The following is a 24,786-nucleotide window of genomic DNA, read 5'->3' on the forward strand; positions in this document are numbered from 1 at the left end:
ATCAATTCCCTTCTAATCAAGGGCTGGTCATGACTGAGCAGACTAGTCTTAATCCATCACACAGGCCCTCCTTATTGCCAGGAGAGGATACAAACATTGGAAGGAGCTGGGTTACAAACTGACAAATAAGATGGCATTCTTGTTGGTGTTTGGCTTGTTCCATGCCTTTTCACTTGCTGAAAAGGCACCATACAGCTAAACAGCATATCCTGAGCACTTTTGCAGATACCTGCATTTCTGTGAATCCATTATTTGATCAGTAATATGCTATGGTTTGTTTGCTGGGCCCACTTAAGTATAGCTTAAAATGATTTATACTTCATAAATTATTACTTTCTGCTTTGAAGACTTTTGTAACAAGGCTTAGAAGGTCTAACTTACATTGCTGTCAAAAGCTTGTTTCATCATAGTGAAAATATCCAGTGTTAAGCCATATTCAGTAAAACATTACAAAAATGAGTAGTCAGAGGAATCTGAACATGTTCTGCTGGTGAAGCTGTTTTAAGTGCTCTACAGAAGCTTTGATGAAGCTTGCAACTTTTGTGCTTGCAGCCAACACATTGCTTCTTGACAATAGGGAATGTCTGTTCCCACCACTAGTGAGCTGAAGAGTTATACAGTGTGGTTTGGCAGTAATATCCTCTCTGCAGCAACAACATTAGAGCAGTTTTGTATGTGTGGCTTGCCCATGCTGTACTGCAACTTCTAAAGACATTCCAGACATGACCTACAGGCCATGTGAAAGTACATCTCTCCACCAAAAACAGTAGGCCAGATGCATCTTTGATGTCATTTTACTGACTACAGTGAAGTGACGCCAATGATTATTTTAGGCTTTTGAGTGCCTTTGTGAGGTCTCCATGGGCAGTTTTTTCCCTTGAATATAATAAACACAGCATGGAATAACTTCTGTATAAACTATCGTGATCATTCAGGCACTGTCACTGATCAAAGGCATGAAAGCATTTTGACAAGGCCACGAACGTGAGAGATACGGATGCTCTGCGTCTTAGGGATGCATCTCCTGTTCTGTCAAGGAGAAGGGATGCATCCTGTAAACTGATTTCTTAGAAAAGAGCACCAGTGATCTCATCCCTCCTCCCCTTCCCTTTGGAACTGCATCTGCAGTCTGCATAATTGGCCATGATGCTACCCTGCAGCCAGGAGGAAGCATAACAGGCATGTTTTACAGTGACCTCCTATTAGAAGAATCACTGCAAAGTTAGATCTGTTTCAAGATATTAACAGCCCAGTGCTATCTCATTATGAGTATCATTGTTTGCTTTTGTGCACAGCAACATGATAGAAAATGTGACTGCTGTTTGCATTAAGTAGGAGAAAATACAAACAGATGCACAGGAGATGATTCAGCTCAGGTGCAAACAGAAGGTGACTCAGTAGGGGACAGATATTTCCACTTGCTAAAGATGTAACTCAATTTCTCCGGCCTGTGCCAGAAGCATCCCGATTAAGGAGGGGTTATTTCTTGGACTTGCAACTCTGTAGAAGAAGAATTAACTGATAAAATTAAGTCTGCTGTACTTTTCCTTTCCTTTTAAACTCTTTAGAGTGCACTTAATGCTCAAAAAGTGTTGGATGTGAGTCCTCTTCTTTTACTAATGGGAACAAAAAGGCAAGAGTGTTGTAAGATTGCTGCAATGTGCTGCCAGTGTGTATCATTTCTGCTAGGGAGGGATGGCTTCCAGGGATGACAGGAGAGATTCAGCCACTGCCAACTCTCTCAGCCTGGAAACATGAATGCAGCTTGTGCTATCACAGTGGTGAATTTGTGATTTGGCCTCCTGGTATGACTGAGAACTCTTCTGGTGAACAAAAATTCCCATGGATTTTGCAGGAGTACCTAAAACTATCAGAGAACGGTTCTTATAGCTGCTTGTGTTAAGAGTGGGGTGACCCAGAGACAACACCCTTCTTATCCCATCCTGCTGGGATTTTAAACATCAAGAATCATGGGCACAATGACACAGACTATGCAAAAAGAGTGTATAGAGAGCTCTCTCTAAACTGAGTTTTGAAGGCGAATAAGAATTTTGTAAGTACACTGCTACATTCAAACTGGGTTTTTTTAGGTGCTTTGGCTTGTGACTGTATTAAAAACTGCATGCAGACTCATCTTGGGTGATGTCTTCATATTTTCTATAGCTTCAGTTCCAAACCCACTGATGAAGTGGTATCACTAATGTGAGCCCTAGGAATACTCAGTCCTTTTAACGGACTTGGAGAGGCCCAGTGACCCTTTGTTTTTAACACTGCTGACCATTTTATTGTCCTCCTGTGTTGCCACTCCCAGTGAGGCAGCACAGTAAGAGCCATGGTAAATTGTTGGGCAAAAAAAAATTATCTGGGGTAGATATGGCCTTAGAACAGCTTTTAAGAAATTAAAAAAGCCCAAAGGAAAACAGACGAGCAGGGTTAGGATAGAGAGGCACATCTGTGCTAGCTGATTGAACCAATTCTGAAATTTGTTGAAGTGGGAAATCAAGTAAATATGTGATAATGTGTGTAACTGCAAGAGAGGAGTGCCCCTTAAACAGGAGGTCCTAAATATAGGTGTATATAACCCTATATGTAAGGGTTGTGCTTAAGTGTCAATAAGCACACTACGTCTTAGTTAGTGTTAGAACTTTGAACTCTTTCAAGTGAAGATACTACAGAATGAGTGTGATCAGGTAAACTTCAGTAGATGGAGACAGAATGATTAAAAAGGCATCTTTTTGAGTTACCTGGACAGGGCACTCCCATAAATGCTATCAGGAGTGAGTGCCTCAGGCAAATCAGAGGCTGGGGACTGAGCATCTTCCCACTTGCTCAGGGCTCTGCACTGAGTCCCAAACACCACTGAGGCTGTCGTGGCACAAGGCAAGATCTGACTGACCTGGCAGGGGCAGAGGAAAAGTGACAAACAACAGCAGACTGGTAACATCCTGAGTTGCCCTGACCGTCACTGTGATGACTGTGTTCCCAGAAAGTTGGCCATGACTCAAAGTCCAGTAGAGCTGTGACCTAAATCCAATGGTACAGATGTTTCTTACATGTTAGTAGTGAAAAAGTTGTGAAGGAATGATTTCTTTCCTTTATAGAACAAAGTATAACTAAGTTTTCTCATTGCTGTGTAGCTTCATACCTTGTTTTCAAGCCTATCCTTTTTGCCCATTGTTCTAGAAAGTACTGGATGAATGCCAAAACCTGAGATCCTGCCAACTCCTTGTCAATAGTCGGGTTTTTGGACCTGATCTATGTCCAGGGACCACTAAATTCCTCCTTGTCTCCTTTAAATGCAAACCTAGTAAGTAATCCACATCAGGCAAATGTGTCTTTGTGTGTGTTTTGACGTTTATTTTGGTTAAAATGCCACTGCACAAGGCTTTGCATAAATCTGTGTGAAGTTTTGAGACTCTTAGATTAATAGCAAATTGTTTTTTTCTACTTCACCTTAGCTCTCCATTGTGTTTGCAGCTTCAGTGCGCTTGTTGCCAGCTTAATGACCAGCGTAGTTTGACAGAGTCAGATGTCAGACATCAGGCTAGAAAGAAAACGTATTTTGGAAATGATTTTTACAGTGCTCCAATGATAATGTTGTATTAGAAAGACAGAGCTAAACACAAAGACAGATGCTTGGGTGAAGGATCCAAATGATGAAGAAGATACTATAATAAGAAATATGCAAAAATGCTGAAGGAGATAGGACCAAAGCTATCAAAGATTCTCTGTTACGACCTCCCATGTATAGAATAATGGCTGGAGGATGCAAATGTGTGGCTAGCTTTATTACAGAATTTCATTATAGAATAGCCTGTATTCTGTGCAGATAGTTGATATTAATATTTACAGGGACAAATCCTGCCTCAAAGAGAATGCACTTTGTGAACATGGGGGAAGTGTAAGAAACATTAAGACAATCATCATGAGGTTTCATTTATCAGTGTTTTTAAACTATTTTTTTTATTGCTATTGGATATAAGAACAATAGCCCAGGGGCTCAGCTTTTTTGGCAGCTAACCTCCAGTGTGGCTGAAATGGGTCCCAAAGAAAATAGTTGAATGATGATTTATGGGTAGCTCCACCAGCCAACTCAGAAATACCATCCCACATCTAAAGGAGAAAGCACAAAAGGTATTTTCTTTAATCAAAGCATTAAGATAGTTATCATAGGTGGAATAGGAACAATTCCACCAATTTATGCGGAGTATTGAAGTCAGAGCAGAGATACAGGAATGGAGTAGGCAAATGTTACCTTTGGCAAAGCACTGACAGGAACTCCCAGGAAGATTTACTGGGCCAATCATCAGGGGAAAAAGAAGTCTGAAATGTAAAATTTTAATGATCTGGTGGATTATCTTAATGGTTTATTTTTTTTTCATATTAAAATTACTGCATTATTAACAGTAGGTGGATTTTAATTTCATAGTTATATCTGTGTTATTAGAAATCTCTTTTTACTAATCAAAAGTCGATTGGGATCCTGTTTGTTACTTCTATTAGCTGCTTTTCCCACTGGAAATGAGATACATTGAATACATAATATTCTTTGTGATATGGATTTTTACAAAAGTAAGTCAAAAGTGTATTTAACAGCAAGTGCTGCCTTAAGACTTGAGGAATAGTCCAGTTCCACTGCAAATTACATGATTTCATGTGACAGGAAATTTATATTTGTAGGTGAGATACCAATATTGTTAGGTTTGGCTGTGGGAAATATCCTAACTCAGGAAATTATTCGAGTATAACTTTATTTTCAGTCTCCTTGCCTTCAAGTGGTCACTTAAGCAGTTGAATCTCTGAATCTCTTAGTTTTTCATCTATTTAGAAATATCATTACCTTTCTGCAGAGGTCTCTGTTATATTCTTACTCTTACCTTATACTACTCGTGGTTTTGTTTCTGTTGCTTGGTACTTCCATAGCCTCTGCAGCAGCCACAGAGCACAGCCATACAGACACAGAGCCCACTTTTAGGCTGTCAGCCTTTGGGTCAGGGCCTCTGACTGGTTTTCTGGGCATGATCCTCATGGGTGTACGGTATGGCAGGTGCTTCTGCAGAAGTAACAATCTGCAGCAGGTCAAATGGTTTTTAAAGTTGCTTTTTTTAGACCTATACTGGTGACTGCTGATGAGCTCAAATGGAAGAAACTGGAATATTACCAAGAAGATTAACCCATTGTTTTTATCTGTTCTATTATAAATGAAACAATGATGTTTTCTTTACTGAATAGATAGGAGGGTTTTCTCTCTCCAGTTCCCCCAGCACCAACACACACACTCCACTCACAGGGATACCACTCAGTAACAATAAGGTTTCCCTTTTCTCCTGCTCAGCTCAGGAGCCTCCTTTTCCTGTTTTCACATTTTAAAGGACAAAAAAACGGAGCAGAATAAATTCTTCTCAGTGGTCTTATCTGCACTAAAATGTTTGACACCATACCTAGACCAGGGAAGAACTGAGCAGTAAAAAGCTGCAACCAGAGCAGCTGATAGACCAGCAATAGACCTCCTTGGCCAGATGTCCAGTTTTAACCAGTTCCCTAGGACGGATAAACAGTGCTGTCTGGAAGATGATCTCACTGGCTTCCCACCTCTGTGCCGAGAGTGCTGCCAGTGTGCCTGTGCCAGCTGAGAAAGGGAGGGGGTGTATTTTTCTCAGGCTCCTGATTCACATTGCTTTGTCAGCAAAATGAGCCCGTGCTGGATAGTCACACCCAGGGAAACCCACTGACCTTGGTGGAGTCAAGCAAATATAGCTGAAAGAACCGTCTGGATCAGGATGCGTAGCCTGTCCCCATGCCTTTGTGCCTCCCATTCTTCAGCACTTGCTCAGTGCTGTATGCGGTGGCACTGAGTGATGCCGGCCATCCTCATGATTGATGAGTGATTGGAGGCTCTCAGCACTCAGGCGGGCATCTGAAGTAGGCATAGAATGCAACATTGTCCTGGGGGGAGACAAAAGGGAAGGATGAGGCTTCCTCTTCTGAGCAGTGGTGGAAAGCAAGCCAGGACATTGGGCAGGAAGGGGGGGAGGCTGTTCTACTGGGAGAGATTGGCAAAAGTTAACTTTTTAATTCCATTCAAAGAGGAGCTGGAGGCTTTAGATAGTCATATGGGAGCAATTCAGCCAGAGGAAACACTCGCTTTGCTATAGGCTTTGTCTCTGGTTGTGATAGTACCGCCATAGCATTCACAACAAAACTTGCAGGAAAGCTGTTTTCTGTCATGGTGCTATTTGCTGCTAACAGTCCAGCCAAGTAAATTGCCTCACGCTACCATATTGTTATTTGCTTCTATTTTAGCTGAATACAAAACCAAATCAGCATGTGAAAACCAGGAACTGAAACTCCACTGTCAAGAGTCCAAGTTCCTTATCATCTACTCTGCCACCTATGGCAGATGGGCACATGAGGAGAACATCTGTTCAACAGAAGTGGAGCGTGTACCCCCCTTTGGTATGTTTTTACATTGTTGATAGACCTTCTCCAAGCAGGTGCAGAGAGAAGGGTGAGAGAAAAATTCAGGTGCAAGAGCAATGGCATTTAAAAGCATCAATCATTGAAATATGAGAGATTATTTCTGAAAGTCAAACCAATTACCCAGTATGAGGGAGAAACATAGAGTAAGAAATATAGCAAACTAATAAACTTTCATATAGTTAGTCAGTACTTAGTATAATTAAAAAACTCTAGTGCTGTTGGTTATCTTGAACTGAGTTTGTGTACACTAAATATCAGCTGTTTGCCTCTCTTCTTCCTCCAGCTTCTGACAATGATTAGGCAACCTGAGTGTCATGACACCTTGTCTTTACCTTCTTCTCTGACCTCTGTTTCTGCCAGCTCTTCCTTGCCTTAAATGCAGACTGTAAGGATAGGGTGCGTAGACCAGGGTCCATTGCTTTAGGTGCTATTGTATGTCCAGACTCTTTAGACTATGGCAATATACTAGAAAATTAAATGTGCCTGGGACTTCTCTCTGGCAGCAGCAGCAATGTCGTATGTATGTAGTGCTGAACTTGTACCCTCCAAAGCAGGATGACTGCATGCAAACTGCTTCTTGGAGCTGCTCCTTGGCCTGTGCTAGCTCCTCAGCTGTGATGGGGAGTTGCTGAGAGGATGCTGTTGGCCCGGACCAGACAGGGACCAGACTTACGAGAGTGGAGCCCTGTGTTGCAGTGCCAGAAACATGCCCTCTCACTGCTGATTACTAGTAGAGATGCATCCCTTTATATATTAATATCAATGCCACTATGTTAGTAATTAATATAACAAGAGTCTATTAACGTTGCTATAATATTAATATTACTTAGGTCAGACTGTGAACACATCCAAGAACAGACTGTTCCCTTTTGAATAGGTAGAAGAACCCAAACCATCATAGGTAGTTGTTTGGTCTACATCAGTAACCAGTCACTGACTTCACTGTATAGTCTCAGTAGCGTATGATTAACGACTTATGACTTTTTGCCACTAAATATCTAAATTCATAGTAGTATGTTGTTGTGAGGGTGCTTGATGCTTGTATGAATATGTTCAGTGGCTGACACTGGAGGTGTACGTTTTCATGCCATGAAGAAGAACAGCACAAGATATGCATGCTGTTTAAATCCCTCAATAACGACAGAGGGAAGGGCTTATATTACTGATGCCAGCCCCTTTCTGAATGTTAGTCCTAGAAAACATGTTAAAAGTGAAATCTGTAAGAAGCATCTCTGAACATCAAGAAGAGATCTATAATGATTAGTAGTCTTAAAAGCCGTTTGTCTGCAAACCAGTCTTTCTATTTAGTTATATTTAGTTATAGTAGTGAAGGGGAAAGGGACCTGGGGGTCCTGGTGGATAGGAGGATGACCATGAGCCAGCAATGTGCCCTTGTGGCCAAGAAGGCCAATGGCATCCTAGGGTGCATTAGAAAGGGTGTGGTTAGTCGGCCAAGAGAGGTTCTCCTCCCCCTTTACTCTGCCTTGGTCAGGCCGCATCTGGAATATTGTGTCCAGTTCTGGGCCCCTCAGTTCAAGAAGGACGGGGAATTGCTTGAAAGAGTCCAGCACAGAGCCACAAAGATGATTAAGGGAGTGGAACATCTCCCTTATGAGCAGAGGCTGAGGGAGCTGGGACTCTTTAGCTTGGAGAAGAGGAGACTGAGGGGTGACCTCATCAACGTTTACAAATATGTAAAGGGTGAGTGTCAGGATGATGGAGCGAGTTTTTTTTCAGTGATGTCCAGTGACAGGACAAGGGGCAATGGGTGTAAACTGGAGCATAGGAGGTTCCATGTGAACATCAGGAAAAATTTCTTTACTGTGAGAGTGACAGAGCACTGGAACAGGTTGCCAAGGGGGGTTGTGGAGTCTCCTACGTTGGAGATATTCAAGGCCCGCCTGGACAAGTTCCTGAGTGATGTACTCTAGGTTACCCTGCTCTTGCAGGGGGGTTGGACTAGATGATCTTTTGAGGTCCCTTCCAACCCTTGGGATTCTGTGATTCTGTGATACAGATACTATTAAAACTGTATTGGCTGAAAGTTCTTAATCTGCTCTTAGATAAGAATCCATTTAAAATTGCCAAAACTATGTTTCACGTTAGCTATATTGCATGGTCCTTCACACAGACTTTAGCTCTGCCTAGCTGCTGTTCTGTGGAGAAAGCATTTTAGCAGGTTTCTGACAGACCCATACATCTTTCGTAATGGTGGTATTAGTGTATATATAATGTAAGACAGAGCAGAGATAGCTCAGTTGAACAGGGGAAGTTTAGATTGGATATAAGGAAGAAGTTCTTTATTGTGAGGGTGGTGAGGCACTGGAATGGGTTGCCCAGGGAAGTTGTGAATGCTCCATCCCTGGCAGTGTTCAAGGCCAGGTTGAACAGAACCTTGGGCTATATGGTTTAGTGCGAGGTGTCCCTGCCCATGGCAGGGGGGTTGAAACTAGATGATCTTAAGGTCCTTTTCATACCTAACTATTCTATGAAAGCTGCTGTCATGCTTATTTCTTGGGCTTCATTCATCTCTGGAAATCACTCACTTGCCTCTAATGTCAGCACTTAGAGTTCACAGATCAGAATGCTGGAAACCCTTCTTACTGGATAAAGTTTCCCAGTATAAACAGAGAAAGAATTTGCAACAGTAAAAAACTCTCTGCTATGTCCCCCTGCATACGAGCTTCAGCAACACCCTGGCTGTTGCTGGTTTTGTGTTCCATAAAGTAACATAAAACTGTGGTAATTGGAGAGAGTATAAAACCTGAGGCAAACACAAGATAGATCTGCAGAAGGTGGATAGCACCTATGTGGCTTGGGAGTACGCATTCAGTTATCACAAAAGACTTAGCACATAGGAGCCAAATCCAGTTGACACCAGATCTGTCATCTCAAGCTTAAATCTTAGTTATGTGGTTATTTAAGCACATACAGATGTGAGCAGGTGCGTGACTGGACTTTTAAAATGCCTGGGTACCTTCCTCTCAGGAAAGCAATGAATGTCAATGTGATTTTCATGATTTGAGACAATTTAGAAAGCTTACTGAAGCTGCTCTTAATTCCTGAATCAGAGCCCATGTACTCGCATATGTTTGCACCAAAACCTGAATCTTCTCCAACACACATCCATTGTTGTTTCTATCCATGTTTGTGCATCTCAGCCTAATGGCAGTGCTTGAGCATTTCCATTTCTTTCACTGCATCACAGAGAAATTGGGGTGTTTTTAGTACTAAGAGAAGTCATCTGTAGGTCATAATGAAAAGTATAGGAAGTCTCTGTTGAGCTCAGGGGTTTTGCTACAATCCATAATTGATATGGTCTTGCTGGGAGTACTGAGTGTTCAGTTAATTGTGCCTGCAGAGCTTGGTGACCGCATTTGACCTCCTTCAACGGCAAGACAGGAAAATGTAAAATTTCTTTAGTATAAAGGCTCTTCTCCATATTGGAAATAGAGTATATAAATCCACCTCTGGTATTGATGATACCTGTGTGGCCTTGTAGGATCCTGAGCCTTAGCTCAACATCTAGCATGACTGCCTCCTCTTAGAAGTAGTTCTCTGAGGCAGTTTAATAATGTAAAGTAGGTGCCATTTTCAATACAGAGAAAGAAGAGCAGTGGCACTGGGGTGTCACCCCTGCTAGGTAAAGCCTTTACAGTAAAGTTGTCCTATGATCTGGTTACAGGAAACATACATTCAAGTCCCTGTTCTGATTCAGATAAAGAGAAGATTTGAATCTGGGTAAAGATTTGAACTGCTGAGTACAAGGACATTTCTAACCTGTACTTTAACTGATAAGACGGTCCCAAGGCTTACACCTAATTATATGTGTAACTTGCACCTTTCAGTTCAAAATGTCTCTTGCTTGTTAAAAACAGCCAGAAACAAAAGGCTGTGCTTAGGACAACTCCTCTTGCTCAATGCAGTTGGGAGAGGGAGGGTTTGTCAAAGAATGTGAAATTTCCACATAAGATCACTAGAAAACTTCTTCCCTGCTTTTTTATCACTTTCACAGTTGAATTTAAATGTGGGATTTTCATGTCTCTGGTCTTGCTCTCCAGCTTGTCATCAGGGCCACTCATTCTAGTGAGTTGCCCGCTTCAAAGAACAGTGGGTAAAATCTTGCCTCCAGGCATTATTTAGGATATTTTGCCTTCAGGAAAAGTTTCTTCTGCAAAGCAAGCTCCTAGCCCAAGTAACAGAGCTCACTGAAGCACAGGGAATGATTTCCATTATAATATCAATGGATCATTGCAGAAAAATAGAAAACTCCAAGCAGTGTCCTGCTTCAGCAGCTGTTCAAATGACTGGAACTGTTAAGACTGTACAGTATTTACAGAAAGTAACTTCCTTGTTTTATAAGATTATAAAAAGCTTCACAACAAAGCTAACACTTTTATGGGTGCAGTTTTGTAACAGATGGTTCTGCTTAGAGGAATCTATTGTGCCCAGCATCAAAACAGGAGACCGTAGCAGTTTGTTCCTGTGTGAGTGGTTGCCTTTTGTAAACATTATCTCCTTTGTATTTGTACTAACATGTGCATGAGGAAAGAGAAAAAGTATTAGCCAAAAGAAGTTAAAGAGTTGTGCCAGAACAGGTTACCATAGGGAGTACAAGGAAGATTCAGGTCAACAAACACTTCTCAAATCATAAATTACTCTTGTTAATACATGAAAGTACTTGAACAAAGGCTTGGTAGTGGGTCTCCTCTAGCTGCAACTTGCAAGCTAGAATGCGAAAATATCCTTCCCAGAAATTTCACCTGGATGTGCATTGGCTGGTCAGATGTGCATTCCCTCAAGCACTAATGACTAGCAAAGCCCTGAATTACTTATCTTCATTTCTGGAAGATAGGGTCCTTTCCAACACAGCCCTCTCTTTCACCTGTTCCAACTTTTGGGAGGTTGAGAGGGGAGGTGGAGAATTCAGGCAGTATCATCACATCTTGCGTAACATATGCTGGGGCTGGGTTCTGTCCTAATCCCCTGTTTCCAGTGAAATGACATTCAGCTAAGAGGAAGAGATGTTAGCAAGGCAAGAAAGAGAGATTTAAAAAACCCAAACCATGTAGGTTCATTCCAGCCCAACAAGGCATCATAATTTTGATATATAACAGTATCTTGTGATACTGTGATACCTTTTTTGTGTGTGTGTATCATTACTGTGGACAATTCAAAGGGCCTACCTCCCTTAATCACTAACAGCGATTGAAAAGCATATGGTTTCTTTTACTAAGAGATGTATTATTCTCCTTGTGTGAGCCAGTCTCTGTTTAAGTGTCTTGAGAGCAGATGTAAATGAGGTAAAGGTACAAGCAGCTATAGGCAGATCTGGAAATGCTTACACACTGAAATTATTAGGTTCCTGTTAGCTATAGACTTCTAGGTGCCATAAAATACAAATCATGTAAGTTGGGCAAAATTTAAGATGGATCTAAAATGCTGGATATTGAAGTACAGACACTTCAAGGAGCACTTAGTCAATTGACAGAAACACTAAGCCCAGTCCTCTGCTGGGCGAAGAAGAAAGCTTGTAACTCAGAGCTGCTACAGAGGAGGAGGCCAAGTCTTTTCTAGACTACAAGTATCACTGTTTCAGCACCTGGGTTTGCCCTTCTGTTCCTGAGCATCATCGTGCTCAATTGTTCAATTTTGCCTCCACCACAAAAATCCTTAAGTCAGCTGTCTGTGTGCAGACATGTGAAAAGTTCCTTGTCTGTGTCAGCCTGAGCAAACTGAGAAGCTTAATAGGTGTTTTGGGCCCCAAAAGGTGCCGGTAGGAGCCATTGCACACCTTGGCCCCAGCAAATCTTATCAAGACAAAGCTCCCCAAAAATAAAAAAGCGTTCAAAGCTGTGGCAGGATGAGAAGCGATTGTTTCAAGGGAAGAAGAGAGAAGCCACTATTCTTAGAGTCCAGTTAGCTTTCTGCTGAGACAAACAGGGAAGGTGACATTTGGCTGAGCAGCTGTTTGGAGTTGCTTGAAGCACACTCAGACACACGTCACTTCATCCATTAATATTTCATTTGCCAGCAGTTCAGGGGTTTTGTTGTGTATAGTTCTTTCTAGCTTAGATTTTTTAACTGTTTGGGCATGCAAGTCTAAAACAAGGGAAGGAACTCCTGCCTGTGTACGTGCAGGCCCAAATGGTGCACAAGAAAGCAGCAAGCATTTCAGCAGAGGGAGTCTTATCCCTGCTGCTGCCACCAAGCACAGAGCTCCACTTGTCTCTTGTCCTTGTGTTAATGCTGGCAGGTGGTTCCCCCACTCCGTGCATATATAGGAGGGAAGGACCAAGTTTGGGTTGGGTTTTTTTGGTGCAAAATACAGACTGGATTCTGAACTCAGAGTCGTTTGTAAATAAAGCCAAGCAATGGGCTAATCTTGTGCAGGCTTACAAGGGCCTCACAACAGGCACTGAAGTGAGAGGGAGAGAGAGGGTGCAGCTTTACAGAAAGCCTTGGTGCTCTGTTCACTGGTGAGGAATGGCTTGTGCTGGCAGTAAGCAGTATTTTTAGCATATAACACTGCCGTGTTTACTGGCAATATTTGGACCTGGAATATAAAGGTATTGGCCCCACTTTTTGTAAGTGCTGCTGGTCATATTGTGTGTTTTTGCTAGAATCAGCAGTTCAAATGGCCCTTTTCTGATGCATAGTCAGGACCCAGTGTGCCATGCTCTTGCATAAATTACCATATTATTATGGTAACTTTCTTTAGGAGTCTGCAGCCTTAGCTTGCTCCAAACTCCATAGTTTCCCTTTGTCAATTCTTATCCCCACAGCTGATATTTGGGCTCCACAAAGCACAAGCCATCCCAATTTGGTAGTGTGAAATCTTTGCTTTCAGTTGATTTTAAAAGCAAGCTCCTTATTCTTTTGCGGGTAGACACAGTCCAGAAAGCATAAAGCAGTGTGAAGCCAGCAGTTTGGAATGAAAGCAAGAAGCAGCTGGGCTCCAGTACTGGAGTGACAAATTGTGGAGGGGTTTCTTTCTTGGGTGCCCTGGTCCTTCATGAGCACATTACTTTTTATGTCATGCAGGTCTATGTTTGAGACACATTCCCTACCCACCATGTCTTGAGGCTCGCCTTGTGCATAGTGATGTGGGAGAAGATATCAATTAGTAGTGTTTGGAGAGTGAGACAGGATGCTGTAGCCAGAGCTTGGCACAAGATGCTCAGGCCAGCTCTGGCTGCTCCATCACCTGGAGGTCTTGTGTGGCAGAGCGGAAAGAAAGGGAGGGAAAGCTCCTCCTGTCTGAATTGAGAAAAGCTTTAAGAAACCAGAAGACAAATTGCTTCTCATTAAAGCTTGCATGATTTATAGCATGCCATTTGCATGCCAAAACGTTCCTAAACAAAACTAATTAGGGAGCTGAAAGAGCTTTTCCTCCACAAACAATGCTTTTTACTCTAACTGTAAAATGGCTGCAGTCAGATCTGATAGTTTATTACTGCATTAAGAACCTCTTCTTGACACCCGTATCTCCATGCTATCCATATAAGTGTCTGTTTCAAAAGATCCACCAACAGTCTTGGTGTGTAACTGGCAACTCTGGGAGAAAGGCTGGAAGAATGGAGTGTTTTCCCAGCCACACACCACTGCCTCTTCCACCACTGCTGGTGGATGCCACCAGCCTTCTAGCACATTGGGAACACAATAAACTGCCTTTTAAGAGGCAGTTTATTTCAAATGTATGGTACCAATTTAGCAAGCTCCATAAACATGAATTGTTTAGTTTTAGGCAGTCCTGTGAGGAGCAGGGAGTTGCACTCAATGATCCTTATGGTCCCTTTCAGCTCAAAATACTCTATGATTCTATGTGTAGCTCAAACGTTACTTATTCAGAAAGAAGGCACATTGCATATTTATGTTCATCTCCTGATTGGTGATCTTTGGGACTGTTCAATGGGACCATTCACTCATTTACTTAAAATGCAGCACTGACTGAATCCTGTCCACATTCAGACACTTCAGTAAGGTGTTTGACCAGAAGGAGGGTAAGTTGTTCCTAGCACGAGCTCTGCGTTGCTGGAGATGGATTGCTATTAGAATCAAGCATTTTTGGCTGATGATAGTAGCTTGAACATCCCTTCAGCACACACTGATTCCTCTGACTTTGGTGCAGATATGCTTCTGTAATGTCTGCTCATGTGAGATTGTACAGACGAACCTGCAGGTGTTGAGAAAGTGGCCTTTGGTACCAAGTACACAGAATTCCTTGGAGCTGAAATCATTGCTCAGCTGGCATCATAGCTGCAGGGAGAGCTGGTGGGGAGATAGCAAGGACACACATGAACCAGAGAGAAAAAAACTGAACATTTTTTGACTGAATCACCAAAAGCCAAGATCTTGTTAGAACACAGGAAGCTGTTGAATGGGGGGGGTGTTTATTATAGGGCTTTCCAGTTAGCAACTGTGCTGTCCTGCAAAAGTAAGCCTGCCTTGATTTGCATTTACTCACCTGTGACACCAGGCAAGCCTTGGGAAGCTCTCCAGAAACTGGTCTGCCAAGAGCCTGCAGGCACATGACAACCAGCTCCTCATGTAGAAGAGCCAAATCCAACATGAAAATAGATGATAAGGAACCATTAACGTCCACAGAAGACACGAGAAAACGTCTGCCCAAGGCAGAATGAAACATGTACTCACTGTATCACTGAATTTATAGAAAACCAGCCTCCTGTTTTTTAAGACACTGTGAGTAGCTCCCAGGAAATTTGTAGAAAACATAATTCAGTTTGCCAGATTGCTGTTGTGCTCCAAATCCATTAAATTATGAATCATCTGATAATTCCTTCTGATACTCCTGAGTTGTTTTTGTACTTCCCAAAATAAGCTACTTGGCTGCCTAAAATGTCCACCCAAATATATCATAACTCATCTAAAAAACTAAACTGGAGGAAAACTAGAATGGCTGAGTTAATCAGAACTATCCAGTGTTTTGGGTCAGCTTTCCCTGGCTGCCCAGCAGCATCCAGGGACACACAGGCATTAGGATTTCAGGTCTCTGAAAACACAAAGGAAGAGTTGATCTCTCAGAAATCCATGTCCAAAGGTAACCCATGAGCCCTTTGCCAAACAAACAAATCAGCCCAGTATCTACCAATGGCTCCCCTCAAGTGATATGACTTACTTAGGGCAGGTGTCAGCTCCATCCCTGGCAGTGTTCAAGGCCAGGTTGGACAGAGCCTTGGATGACATGGTTTAGTGCGAGGTGTCCCTGCCCATGGCAGGGGGGTTGGAACTGGATGATCTTAAGGTCCTTTCCAACCCTAACTGTTCTATGATTCTATGATTAACTTTAAAAATCACAAATCTGCCCTATTTTCACAGGTTAAATGTCAGTCTTCTTTGTCAGGAACTCCAGTCTCAAGCCTCCTCTTTCTTTTCAAACAAGATTGATTTGGGGAACCTTTGGAGTGTTTGTAGGCGTTGCTTCTTCTTCCTCAAAACAGGCACAGATAAGCTTCAGGAGTTGAAAGATGACAAGATGCCATTCTTGTCTGAGTTTTACTATAGGAAGAAGGACTTTAAATGCCCAGAGAAATCTGTTTTCAGACCTCTAGAATGTCTTTGCCTTAGAAGACTAGAGTGAGAAATACCTGTCATCCATAGAAAGTCACAAAATGCATGAGGTAAAGCTGACTGGAAAGCAGACAGCTTCAGCAAAATATTACTTACTCCAGACTTGTAATTCCTACATATTTTCTATTTAGAAACCAAAACTAAGGTTTTTCTTTGTGGCTTGTGGTTTAGCACATGTGGGTACTGGCAGCTTAATCACATCTGGAGACATTCTTTCTTTTTTTAAGGCAATTCTTTTAAAGTTTGTCTGATACACACTTTCCCATTCACATAATTTCAGCTTTGGTGCAAAATGCTGCTAGTCGAGTCTTCTTCTTTTCTAAATTGTGGTAGAAGGTGTCAGTCTTCATAATAAATAATAAAGAAATGAATAAAAAAATACCACTTCTGGGTACAGATGTTAGCAAGGCAGGTTTTTACACACAGCTCACACTTTTCGGTACCCAGGGAGAGGTTCAGCAATCTGGACTTTCTTCATCTGCACAAAGTCAAGGGTAGTTTAAACTGCTTTGAAAATGATGTGGGTTACCTCATGTAATTAGGGCATGAAGGCAGTGCAGTGTAGAGGCCATTGAGGTTGCTTTAGGCATGCCAACTTGGCTTGTGGTGGCAGCCTTACTAGAACAGCCTGGAATTTGGTGTGGGAGGAAAAAGCCAAATACTTCCCTGGTTAAATATTGAGCCCACTTTGACCTTTTCGCCACAGTAGAAGGATTCCTACCAGCAACAGGTAGGGATTACAAATCAAAAGCTACCTTTAATGCACCAGCCTTCACAGTAGCCCTGGCTGTTGTGACACACAGAAATTGATCTCACCTGACTTGAACTGAAAATAGGCATCCAGCCAAATCATCTCAGTAACCCAGGAACCAAGAGAAAGACCTGCAAACAGCATTCCATCTCCCTTTATTTACACACTCATCTTGAGATGGAATAGGTGGAGAGCTATTGGGATGTGCTTATTTTGTCAAAGTCATTGTGAAGAGAACATAGAGGTCTTACATTTGGCACCCATTTGGAGCTTGATATGAATTTTACTGCAACCTTAGGAGGCACCTGGAAGGCAGCATGAGGTACTTACCTTGCTGCAAGTTCACATTTGCATTGCAGCTCACTTCCTTGCATTGACAAATCTTAATATTTAATTCTGAAATCCTGCTTAGGCAAACATAGTCCTGAAATCAATAGCAGATTTGTGTCTCTAGTTGTGCACATAGCAGCCATCATTTTTGGTGATGCCAGTGTTGTGTATTTATTGTGTGCATTTTTCTTTCAGACTGTTTGTCTTACACGGCGCTGGAAGTTTTATCGAAAAGGTGTTATGGGAAACAGAGATGCAAAATTGTTGTCACTAGCCAGGATTTTGGAAGTCCGTGCTTGCCTGGAGTGACAAAATACCTTAACGTCAGCTATGCATGTGGTAAGAGCAAATGCATGATCATTCTAAAGCCCTCATTCTGCTTGCAAAGCAAAACAGTGCCAAATAGTGCACACAATTAGAGACACACACACATTCACACTGGAGCTTCTTAAATCTCCCCTTCCTTTTAACATAGGAAGTCTGTGACAAAGCCATAGCAGAACAACCAAATATGACTATTCTATGATTCTATGTGAACAGTCCCGTGGGCAGAGCTGCACTTAATGTAAACTCGGGCATCACAAGGGTTTTTTTCCTATAAAATGCAGTTGACAATACAATATATGGCATGCCTGAGATCTTGAGAAATACTGTCAAAATAAGAGTCTGTTCTACAGGATTCACCTACAACAGAGCTAGGAAAATTAAGCTGGCATTGCCTGCCATCAGTGCAGGTAAAGCAGTCCAGCATAATTGAAGCACTGTGTACAAGGCCAGTCCTGAAATCTGATTCACATGAGCACACCTACAGCCTTCAGTCTTGCAGAGGGATTTCCTTTCTCATGGGTAAAGTCTCATGAAAAGTAAAGGTTTGAGGTTATACATTCCTTGCAGGACTGAAGCCTACTTCAGCTCCTTCCTCACACAAGAGAGAACAGTTTTCCATATCCTTTACCATAGACTAATGTATTTACATAAAGGGAAAGCAGAATTCCCCACATTTCCTTTTCTCAAAAGCAGAGGCCATGGGAGAGCAAAGTGTAGTATCAATAAAGGTGAGAGAAAAGTGATTAAAGGGGTCTCAGAACTTCACTGTAGTGCCTTGCTTTGGTATTGCACGTTTTTAGGAATGGCTGCACATTTCTTAAGCCTCAAACAGATTTTCTAAGGCTCTGCTTTCCTCTGGCTAGCTATGGGGTGGAAGTGTGAGGGTCAGAGGTGATTGTCTCTCATGCACCTCTGCTTCAAACACAGGATGCGTAACGGCTTTTTCACCAAGGTACCACTCTGCATACTATGCACTGGTCAGAAAGGTGCCAGCTGTGCTCCTTTATGGCTCTTTCTTGTCTTAGGGCATCACAACAGTGACATGGGGACATACCAGAATCCTTTCGGTGCACCTCTAGTGAGAAGTGATTACCTGGGACATGGTTTTGAAAACAGGAATGTAGGATTGATTACTAGATCACTGTGTACCTGGAGATCAGAGGAAAATGATCCCTGGCTTCTTCCTTGCTGGCATGGGAGATTTTCTTTTCCAAAAGTGTCCCCGTGAGTTAGTTGTTAGGTGACAGGCATTACAGTATTTCAGCTTGATGTTGTTGAAGAGAGCTGGAGATCTGCCTTTGCACTTATACCTTATATTATTGTGCAGTTGCCTTCATACTGTAGTAACTTTATGAACGAGTTAATGGAATTCTCTTTAAGTAGAGTAAGAGTAATGGTAATAGATTACTTTCTTACATACCTGTGTACTAGAAAACCAGGGTAAGTTTGTCTGCAGCGAGGTTATGCATTCTGTTGTTTAGTGAAGTGATTTTGCAAGAACACCTGGGTAATAAATAATGTTATGTGTTGCTGGCACATTTTGAAGACTTCTGCCAAATCCCACTGAGCTGTGCAATCTGAAGCATTAGCCAATGATTTGCAGGTCTAATTATTTTACAGATCATCTAGTGAACATGGGAGGAGTTTGGGCATATTTCAGAATGACATTTTACATTCTTTCCCCTCGCTATAAGATCCCCGCTAACATGATGCTTCCCAAGATAAGGTAAATAGGCCTCCCCATGTAGTGACAGAGCAGCCCATATTCTCTGAGGGCTGTGCCACATTTGGAAGTATTTCCATTATGATCAGGAATGTGAGGAAAAAAAGCCATACTCCCACCTCAGTGGTCAGGGACCATTTAGGGCTGGTGTGTCCGGCTGCAGTTTTACTTTTGCAGTGAATTCCTGCCAGTAAAAACTCCTCAGGAGCCAGGAGGTGCTGGTTTCTCACAGTCTCAGTGCCCGCAGTGACCTGCTCAGCATCATCTCGTGTCTGCACAAAGTGAAATCTGGCTCTTGCTGAGGCTGGACTTCAGGAGCCTCTCTCAGGAGACACAGCTTCTGATGCACCATGTTTTATCTGTGCTCCCTGGATGCCAAAGTCCATCTGTGGGCTGCCTTTGGCAGCTTCAGTAGGTGACTGACTCCTACCCTACTTTACAAAGTAGTGCTGGCACAAGTTGTAGTATGGATGTGATTGTCTTGATAAAAATTCCTCATGCTAGTACCAGTTACTCTGTTCAGCGACCTGATGCAGCCTATCATAGTTAAAGTCCTTGTGTCATGAAAATTAACAATGCAAGCAGCCAGGAGCTTATTTTGTCCATGCCATTTTGAATTAAGTATCTCCTTACAACAGATATTTCAATGGCATCTTAAATAGCTGTTCAAACCCAATGGGCACCCATGGGGAAAGTACTCTGCCCAGTAGCAAGCAAAGCCCTGGGAAGCTTCCCCTGGGAGGGGAGCAGGAGGAACATCAGCACAGGTGGAGGAGCCCCTGCCTGGGCACCAGGCCATGCGACAGGAGCTTCAGGTCTCACAAAGGCACTGGGGACGGTGCGTCCTTCCCGGATGTTCTTCATAACACACACACATTGTTCATAGCAGCCAGGCCTGCAGATCCAGAGTGCAGTCTGGAAACAAACCAGCCTGCTCACTGTCTGCCTCCTGCACCAGCAGAAATACCCTGCTGCTGGAAAACAGTTAAGAATTACGATGAGGTACAAGCCAAAATAGGAATGAGCTCATTTTCCCCTATCTCTGTTGGCTTCTATTGAAAACAGGAGCTAAAATATCCCCAAAAATCCCTTCATCAGGAAAAGAAACAGCTACGACTTTGAGCCCACACGCAAAGAAAAGTTCTGCTCAGAAAGAAGTGCTATTTTTAGTTGTTTTTCAAATGAAAACTATGTTAAGCTGCAAACCTCAGTCTCCTGTTTTCCATTTAACTTTCCTTAACACTATTTCTTGGTAAATGTTTCTATGTGGGATAAAGGTGAGTGTTATACCTGAAATTTCTTCCTTTTTCTTCCCTTCACATAAGTCTGAAAATCAATCAATCTGCCTTCAGATAGCACAGGGGACAGGCGCCAAGATCTGGGTATCTGAAGGGCCCATTCATTCGACACAGAATATGTGAACTCTCAATGCCTGCGTGATGCACCTGCTTTTAACTCTTTCAATTATTTGAAGAAGAATATGAAAACTTATCAGGGGAAAAAATTAAAGAAATGAGAAGAATGCAGCTCATCTCACCCAGTGCATCTCTTCCCATCCTGCGCACCTTCCTCCTTGGTGGCCATTCATCTCAGAGGCTTTGCAGAGGACATCACACAAGAGTTTATCCATTTCTCCTTGAATTGCAGTGAATTATCCTCATGTAAAACCAGTATCTAGATGCAGTTTAGCATCTGACTGTAGCCCAGTTGACTTGCTACCTTTGTGTCCCACCCCTCAGGCTTGTTGTGCTTCCCTTTGTCTCCTGTCCTTGCCCTTCTGCTTTCCTTTCAATCTCCTTCCCAGATACTTTATTGCCTTTCCCACCTCCTTTTCCTCCCTGGCAGTGCTAACCCTGTGTGCAGCTTGTGCTTTACCACCCTCCCATGGTGCAGCATCCCAGTGCCGTGCCTCCTGATGCACCAGATCTGTTGGGTGGTGGTGGAGGGAGGAAGGCGTCACCAGTCACAGCATCTCTCCTGGGCACTTGCCAGCCATCAGGGTTAGATGTATGGAGTATAACCTAGGGCATAACTAGCATAGCAGAAGTCAAGGCAATGCAGCAGACGGTTGCAGCAGCCCCAGCTGGGGCAGTTATGGTGGGGATAAGCAGCACAGCTCTGCCTGGGGCTACACCGCCTCTGCAAACACAGCCTTTGGGTGTGAGCATCTCTGGGCCACTGAGGAAGCTCAGGCTGGCTGCAGTGCCAGGGCCAGGCTTGCACACTGGCAGGGCTGGCACTTGTGTCCGGATGCAGCTGCCTGCTCCAATCCCTTCAATACCACCATCGGAAAGCCAATTTATTAATATAAACCCGAGGCTAGCAGTGGGGTGGGTAACTAACTGGGGATCTGGTTCTTAAAACTAACAGTACACAATTTGTCTTTTGTCTTTTTAGTTCCTAAGTTTATCCTGACAGCTTTCAACCCCTTGGTCACCAATAACAGGTCTTCCGTCAAGCAGAATGATGGTATGTGCCATCAAAATACAGGGTTTGCTGCTCTCCTTTGTTTTTGGTCTGAGGGAGGTGGGACAAGGTGACGGAAACCCTGCTCAAACAGCTGCTCTTCCCTTCAGAGGGCAACATGACAGGCTGGGAGCAGGATGGGACCCACGGGAGCATGGTCCTGCTGTCCTAGCAATGCTGCGAAAGGAGTGGGCTGTCCAGACCTACCCATAACCAGTGCGCTGCTTCCAACTTTAGTTGAACACTGGGAAAAGGAAGAGTGAAACTGCAGTGGTTTCAGGGTGATGTCTTTCAAGAGTTATGTCAACACCTGCTCTTCTTAAACACAACTAAATGAATTATGTGGCTGATGCACAGTCGCTGTCATCAGTAATGGGAGTGTACTGCAGTGATTGGGCTGGGAAATCCGTTTGAGAGCTGAAGCTTAAAGAAGGAAAATAATTTCAGAAACCTCAATGGGAACAGGCAAGGGGTTTCCCTTGGTAATACATTCTTTTAAATAAACTTGCCATCTTCATTCAGCATTTTCAATACTTTGATTTTTATACTTTATTTCAATATTTAAAGTATTTTATTTACCTACTATTGTTTGCTATAATGTCCTGCAAGGTTTCTATGGCACAGCACTGGCCTGCCTGTATTTTAGGTAGACTTCTTAGTTTAAAAGTTACTGGGTGAATATTGAGTGAGTATCAGTTTAGTAGCTTCCTCATCTGTGATATGATTGAATTTGCTTTGCCTCCTTGTGTCACAGGTGTCGACCTTGATCCAAAGGAATCCAGACTTCCAAAGAAAGGTGGAATTATTTTTAGCAACTACTTGGCTACATTTGCATACATTAGAGGTAGGAAACTGAGGTTGAGATTGTTTGGCTCATTAGATCATGGCATTTTGGGAAAAGGAGGATTATCTCAGAAGGTCACAACTGGTAATCCCATGTTTATAGTAATGATATTATTACAGTATAGTCACAGCCTTGTGGATGGGACAATTGCAGCATAACTGATATTTATAGAATATTTTCCATCTTGAAGGATCCAAACTCTTTAAGAGACTGCAGCCAAGTTTTTTTTTAATAAATATTTTCAATGGGGACTGTTGGTTGTTCAGTATTTTTGAAAACCTGACCTGGGAGCAGTGCTGGAGCCATCCATTTTTGGGAATGTTGGTTTGCACACATAAAAGGATCATCAAGGAGCAGTAAAAATAAAACCAAACCAAAACCAAACCAGCCCACACCCAGCCATCCCTGGTGTGGGACGTGGCAGGTTTTGTGACTTAGCAACACTAAGGCAAATAAATTTGCAATTACCAGATCTCCAGCAACACGGGAGAACTCACAGACTGTGGAAGTGAGCAAAGGCTGTTGTTGAGAGCAATTCTGGAGCTAAAGTTGCTGCTCTTCTAGAAAACACCAAGAACCAGGCAGCTGTCGAGCATCATCCCACAGCCTTTGCAAGGGCCTCCCCGGGCAGCCCCAAGGGTGGCCACAGCCTGACAGCACAGCGAGACACTGTCCCTGCTGTGTCACCTGCCTGCCCTCAGTAGCTCTCCCCAAACCCCCAGACCACACCACCCTTGAGACCCCCCGGGCAACACCCCGAGCAGCCAGGGCTGGGTTTTACAACCCATTGAGAAAGGCCGTTGCCACATCTGTCTCACTTGTTACTATACCGAAAAGTGATCTCAGGCTATGTCAAGGAAGAAAAATGCTCCCTACTCAGCCTGGTCTGGAGATGCTGCCGTGGCTCTGCAGAGCCCAGAGTTTCTCTTCCCCTGCCCCTTCTTCATGAGGGTAAGGCCTGTTTGGCAGGATGGCTGGAAAAAAGAGGGTATGCTTCTGGTAGCTGGTTGAGAATGTTAATAAGCTGCTAATAACAAGATGGGGTAATGTTAATTTATAACGTTATTAAGAGGCTGGGTTGTTCTGCACAGTAATTTGAAGTGTCAGAGATGGCAGCCTTCAGACGGCAAGTGCACAGTGGTTTCGGTGCATGCTGGAAAAGGTCTCCTCCAACTCCCCATCTTCCCAAGCACACTGCACCATTATGGCTATGTAATGTGGGGCACTTTGGAATGACAGCTGACTTCTTTTGCAGCTGGGATTTGTCAGGGATTTATAAAGTGTCTAAGCACTGGCTTCCTGATTTCAGATCACCTTGAAAGAGCCACGCTCCTGTTTTTGTCCAGTGTTTGCGTGGGATTAATCTTCATGCTGTGTGCTTTGGTGATCCGCACGTCGTGCTCAAGAGACTTCCAGAAACTGCACCGAAAGAAGGATCCCTTAATGCCAGAAAGTACTAGAGTGTACGGTAACAGTGAAAATGAGGAAGAGGAAGAGGAGGAGGAGGGTTCCTCTGATTCGGACATCCAGGATGGGATAGTGGAACTTTACAGACCTTCTTATTCAGGTTACAGTTCAACAGAGGCAGCAGAACTGGCCGAAAGGATAGAGCGCAGGGAACAGATCATACAAGAAATCTGGATGAACAGTGGTTTGGATATGACACCTCCTAGAAATATGGATACGTTTTATATTCATGAACAATAAATGGCTTATTTTGGATGATGCCCTAGCCCTTTTTTTTTAAAAAAAGAAATGTACCTTCTGTGAAGGAACATTTGTATCAATCACATAATTATTTGTAAAGTAAGAAGAAATATATGCAATAAAAGAGTTTCAAACCCTTGACTGTCTATAAATCATTCTGTGAGAAACCCTTTTACAGGCTTTCAGTTTTGTCATGTTATGAATCACTTTTCACTGTAATTTGGGATCAACTGCCATATGCAGGTTAAGGAATATTAAAAAAGGAGAAAAAATATTTAAGCAGCATGAGATGGAGAAACACCTTCTGCCTTCTGCCTTAGGATATGGCACTTGTAACTAGTTAGTGTGCTGCAGCTCATAAATTAAATGAGAACGTGCTCTATTGATGAGAAATGCAAGTATTATTAATAGCATGAACGAGACAAAGTAAGATTAAACGCAGGTTCTTGAGGCTTTTCTGCTGTTTCCTTAACCCAGCCTTTCCCTAGTAAGACCCATTCCACTGCTAACAGTGAGCATTGTTACAGGAGGTTTAAGTTCAGGTCACTTGAGTCCAGTTGGTGCAGT

At 42.9% G+C, this 24,786-nt stretch overlaps 1 protein-coding gene across 4 annotated transcripts in view; it reads left to right on the forward strand.

The window, feature by feature from the left end:
- EVA1C (eva-1 homolog C) overlaps window positions 1-24,237 on the forward strand; it is a 39,937-nt gene extending 15,700 nt beyond the window's left edge. Inside the window, exons 3-8 of one of the 4 annotated variants that reach the window (XM_062622197.1) lie at window positions 3,184-3,307; window positions 6,304-6,456; window positions 17,348-17,491; window positions 21,600-21,671; window positions 22,423-22,512; window positions 23,822-24,237. In XM_062622197.1, coding sequence (XP_062478181.1) covers window positions 3,184-3,307; window positions 6,304-6,456; window positions 17,348-17,491; window positions 21,600-21,671; window positions 22,423-22,512; window positions 23,822-24,219 — 981 coding nt within the window. In that variant the 3' untranslated portion in view covers window positions 24,220-24,237. The remainder of the gene's footprint in view (window positions 1-3,183; window positions 3,308-6,303; window positions 6,457-17,347; window positions 17,492-21,599; window positions 21,672-22,422; window positions 22,513-23,821) is intronic. The other 3 variants (XM_062622198.1, XM_062622199.1, XM_062622200.1) reach the window with 3 other exon arrangements.
- Window positions 24,238-24,786: the final 549 nt, after the last annotated feature.

Source organism: Pezoporus occidentalis, unplaced genomic scaffold, assembly GCF_034315485.1.
Source record: "Pezoporus occidentalis ecotype Australia unplaced genomic scaffold, CSIRO_AGI_Poc_V1 ctg24, whole genome shotgun sequence".
Taxonomy (NCBI): Eukaryota; Metazoa; Chordata; class Aves; order Psittaciformes; family Psittacidae; genus Pezoporus; species Pezoporus occidentalis.